Raw genomic sequence first — 5,020 nt, 5'->3', positions numbered from 1 at the left:
TGCCGGAGCGGGCTGCAGGAGGAGGAGCTGCCGGCCGGCTCAGAATGCAGGGAGGGGGGGTGGGAGGAGGAAGCTGCTCCGGAGTCCAGCCCGGGACTTTCCTGCAGCCCTCCCAGCCGCTCGCTCTGCCGGGGGAGGGGGAAATCCCGGACATTGTGAGTGCTTTACAAATTCCCCCCAGACGCTATTTTTAGCACACAAAAGGAGGACATGTCCGGGTAAATCCGGACGAATGGTAACCCTATAGTAGCAACATAAATAATGGTAATTTGAATGTAGATAGGGCTTGTCATTTTCATAGCCATTTGCAAACAATGCATCTTTCCTTCCAACACCGCTGTGACGTAGATTAGGGTATTAGAACTGATTGGAAAAGTAAAACAAATATAAAATTATTAGAAACCAGCAATGAAATTTCATGAAAACTTTCACAACTGTTTGCCCCCATCTTCCAAAACAATCCTAATTATTAGCTATGTATTACAGATGAGAAAATTAAGAAAGAAATGAAATGACTTGCCAAGTTCATAAGAGAAGTCACTGACATTACAAGGATTAGAAACTCAGAATTACTAACTCCTAGTACTTTGCTCAGGCATTAAACTATGCCTTTGTCTACTTTCATTCGCCTTTGTATGTGGTTTTTGTGAGTACACAAAAAGCATTGATGTTGAAACTTTTTATGCAGCAGTTCTTTTTATGACTTAAGAAAAGATCAGATATAATGAAAGATATTGGGCCTAATTTTAAAAAGCATCCTAGGTGATGTTGCATCTGCAATTTTGTAGGTGCAAATTATTGTGGGGATATTTTATAGCAGTTAGATTTCTAAGTGCTTTATTGTGTCTGTAGATCAGGTAGAGTTAGCAGTGAATGTGCTGTGGAATGCTACCACAATAATTCACATGCAGAAAACTAGGGATGAAAGATCAGAGACTATCTTAAAAATCAGTGTGTCTGTCAAAAACAAAAATTTTAAATAGAAAATGTACTAGCAAATAAACTTGTTTAATTGGCTACTTGGAAAAGGCAAACTTTGGTATATATCTATCTAATTTGGATTCAAAACCAAACATTAAGAAAAAAGATCTCATCTTCTATTTAAAAAGAGTATTTAATTAACTATTGATTTCTACTCAATTATTCAAGGCCGGGGGGGAGGGATAGCTCAGTGGTTTGAGCATTGGCCTGCTAAACCCAGGGTTGAGAGTTCAATCGGGGGGGCATTTAGGGATCGGGGCGGGGTGGGGGGGGAACCTGTCAGGGACAGTACTTGGTCCTGCTAGTGAAGGCAGGGGACTGGACTCAATGACCTTCCAAAGTCCCTTCCAGCTCTATGAGATAGGTATATCTCCATATATGTATTTATTGATATTTCACCACCACTATTGCCCAAATCAAAGAAAATGTTACAGGCTTGTTACATTAGAATAAGCAAAGTCCACCAGCTTTATCTTTAAATAAGACAGTATTTTGTATTTGATCTTTGCTATTGCTATGATTAAGTTAATACTACATAAATTGTATGTATATATAAATATTTTTGGTCTTCATTATAACAGACAACCAAATATTCAATTTTACTTTGAATATGGAAAAATTTAGTTTACCATTCTGGATTTGGTACCATTGTATTCAGTATTATCCCAAACTGTAAATCTCATCAAATTTACTTTATTATTATTCCAGTTAGTTTATATTCATCATGTAAAAATAGCCAAATGTACTATACTAAAGAACACTGAAATGCAGACATACGGTCTTCCTTGTCATAATATCCTGAATATACTGCATTAGTTGAACTTTGATAATCAGTTGAGACACTTATTGAACAAAAATTGTGGATGCTTGTCAATGTTATATTAATTGGTCAAAAAGAAAGAATAATTGAGAAAGGTGTCAAGTGAGAAACTTGGGTAGATGTTGCCTTTTGGTTATTTTCATATTATTACATGCTAGGGAGGAAGCGCATCAACATTTGACTCATTTGTATGAACTGAATTAGAAAGTGGTTATGTGTGAGAAAGGATATTTAAGGATGAAAACAATTCATGGTGTTTGGGATGGTTGGACTTATTTGTTGTTGTTTTGGTTCAAGAGGATGGTGTTAAGATGGGGTAGATAAAACATAACTTGGTTTTTGACAACTCAAAGGCATTTTTAGAAACGCTTTGAGCCAGACATTCGTAAAGCTGATGTAAATCACCATACAGCCTTGGTAAAGCTATGTAGAGCTTTACCAAACAATAACATTTGAGAATCTGGGCCACCTGTTTGGATTTTAGCTTTCATGGTATTTATACACTTAAAAAAGTGAAGCATTTATAAATCTATGAATGTAAAGAACAATTAGCATATCTCACAGTGGAAAGACTGGGAATAATTTCTTTTTCTACTTTGCCTCCTTTAGGGTGTTCTCTGGATGTTCCATTCTTAAGCAATATATAATATTGTTCCAAATCCCGGAGGCCTTACACTAGATCCAATCATGTTTTCCTTTATTCAGGGCAAATTCCTAATGATTGCATGGGAATTCTGCCCAAATTAGTAGTGCAGGGTCAGTCCCTTTGTCCTCCTTAAAGTAAAACTAAAATAAACAAAGATCTGCTCTAGGAATTATTTGGAGGAAGTTCTATGGTCTGTATTATACAGGAGGTCCGACTTGGTGATCACAATGGTCCCTTCTGGCTTTTGAAGCTATGAAAATATTCCATTTAAATGGGAATATAATTTATAGCATATTCTACTCTATAATATAATCTAGAATGTACAGTGAGACAATAGTACGGTGTGCCTGTACACCCCCTTATAGGGGAATGTTTCAATCCAGTTTTGTTTAATTAATGGAAAGCAAAAGTCTAGTGACCCTTTCTCCAGTAGCTATCTTAGGTATTTCTAAATTGTGTCTCGCCCTGGTACCTAAGCACCAGACACAATTAAGAAGAAATAAGTAGGTTTTTAATGAAAATGGTGCCCATTCTCTCTGTTCTCACATTGACACGGTGTGTGAATTTAAACTAACGTCGTTTAACACCCATAGAGCATGCTGACTTTCCCATGCCATATCCCCTACTGCTTTTTGTTGATCTTCCAGAACATTACTACATAAAAGTCACTCCGTATCAGGGTCAGATTTATCATACAGTTCTATTCATTTCACCTCATTGTGTTGCATTTTTAATTGCCATTAATGTTTTTCAAGAGCTCTGTGATGCTAGCATACACAATGTCCTTTCAAATAAGGCACTCACCAAGCATTCCAGTTCAATAATAGTAAAGACACTGACGAACAGTAGATATTAAGTAACTTAGTATTCAGTTGTCTGAAATGGAAGATCATATACTCTAAGATTAAAGCAAGAAAAATGTATGGGAAAATAGCTAAATGATCAAAAATTTTAAACTGCAATTGTTGGGAAACTGCAATCACATATCTATTTACATCTCTAAGGAGAAAAAAAATGTAAGTTCAAAGCTTTCTGTAACAAATGAACTTAAGCTTATTCTGCTCTTCTTCTATTTTTTCCCCTTGTCCTGTAGCAAATGTATGTGACAAAGAACTACTGCAATGCCAGAATGGAGGAACATGCCTCAAAAACATGCGATGCCAGTGCCCTCCAGCCTACACTGGCATTTTGTGTGAGAAGCTGAAGTGTGAAAGGGATCCAGGAGGTTGCAGCCAAAACTCCGGCAACATGGCAGTATCACATGGCCCTCTATTACCGCTGACTGCTCTACTAGGAGTAACTGGGCTTTTCATATTCTAGGCTCCGTCTGGTTGATGGCATCACGTTCAGACTGCTTCAGAAGGAATGTGCCACAAAAAAAAACAAAAACAAAACCCAAGCATTTGCTACTAAAATTTTAAAAAAGAAAAAGAATAAAACCACGTATAAACTAAGAAGGCCCAACTGAACTAAGCCATATTAATCAATTGTGGACAGCACTCTGAGTCAAACGACTGTTAATTTCTGACTCAAGACAAGTTGGCAGCTGCCAAGTCTATTACTACAAACAACAATGCCAGCTGCAAAGAGTACACAGGATTGAAAAGGCTTTGACAAGCCCCCAAAATGGAAAATAAAAAACATTTGCCACTTTGATATGGTGCGCTACTGTACCTCTGCCCAGTGTGTGGACCAACCAAATAGAGGCATTCTTTGCTGTCAGTGCATTGTGGGTATAAGGAAATCTGTTAAAGCTGCCATATTGGCCTGCTTCAGTCCCTAAATCCCTTCCAACCTGTGCTTTAGTGAACGTTGCTCTGTAACCCTTGTTGGTTGAAAGGTTTCTTTGTCTGATGTTAGTGATGCACATGTGTAACAGCCCCCCTCAATAAAACTCAAGACAGTCATATCCTTGTATATTTTAGCAGCACCGCATCAGTAAGATGCTGTGTTCATCTACTGTACAAGAGTGGCTATAGGACAAAAAGTGTATTTATCCTTTTGTATTCAAATGAAGTTATTTTTCTTGAAATAATGTACAATGTAGATTTTTTGTATTATTGACAATTTGTGTTACCAGACAATTTATTAATGTATTTAATTCTAATCGGATAAGAAAAATTACTTTTTATTTAATCTTTTTTTTTCTTTTCTCCTTTCATTTAATTGTGCAGAGATTTCTCTGTATGGGCAACGTGCTGGCATCAAAGAATATCAGTTTACATATATAACAAGTGTAATAAGATTCCACCAAAGGACGTTCTAAATGTTTTCTTGTTGCTTTAACACTGGAAGATTAAAAAAAATAAAAATTCCTGCATAAACAAACAATTTCAGGAATTTGTATTGCAATTTCTTAAGACAATTTTTAAAAATTATTTTCCTTGATCCTTTTACTGTCTGCTATATGGATGAAATACAAATTCGGCGTCAGAATTTAGTTCACAATGAAGTCTGTTTTCTTCTCTATCAAACCACTCTGAATAAAAAGATACCTTTTGTTTGAGGAAAATGTTATAAAAACACTAAATCTGTATTCACCTTAATCATCGCCAGAATTATTCCAAGGGTAA

At 36.5% G+C, this 5,020-nt stretch overlaps 1 protein-coding gene across 4 annotated transcripts in view; it reads left to right on the top strand.

Moving 5' to 3' along the window:
• The window catches only part of NTNG1 (netrin G1), a 220,879-nt gene extending 216,101 nt beyond the window's left edge, over positions 1-4,778 (top strand). For all 4 annotated transcript variants that reach the window (XM_034778922.1, XM_034778919.1, XM_034778920.1 and 1 more), the window contains one exon: positions 3,541-4,778. In XM_034778922.1, coding sequence (XP_034634813.1) covers positions 3,541-3,767 — 227 coding nt within the window. In that variant the 3' untranslated portion in view covers positions 3,768-4,778. The remainder of the gene's footprint in view (positions 1-3,540) is intronic.
• The last annotated feature ends 242 nt before the right edge of the window (positions 4,779-5,020 follow it).

This window comes from Trachemys scripta, chromosome 8, assembly GCF_013100865.1.
Source record: "Trachemys scripta elegans isolate TJP31775 chromosome 8, CAS_Tse_1.0, whole genome shotgun sequence".
NCBI classification, from domain to species: Eukaryota; Metazoa; Chordata; order Testudines; family Emydidae; genus Trachemys; species Trachemys scripta.
The sequence above is the reverse complement of the archived record's forward strand: the minus strand, read 5'-3'. Positions and strand labels throughout refer to the sequence as shown.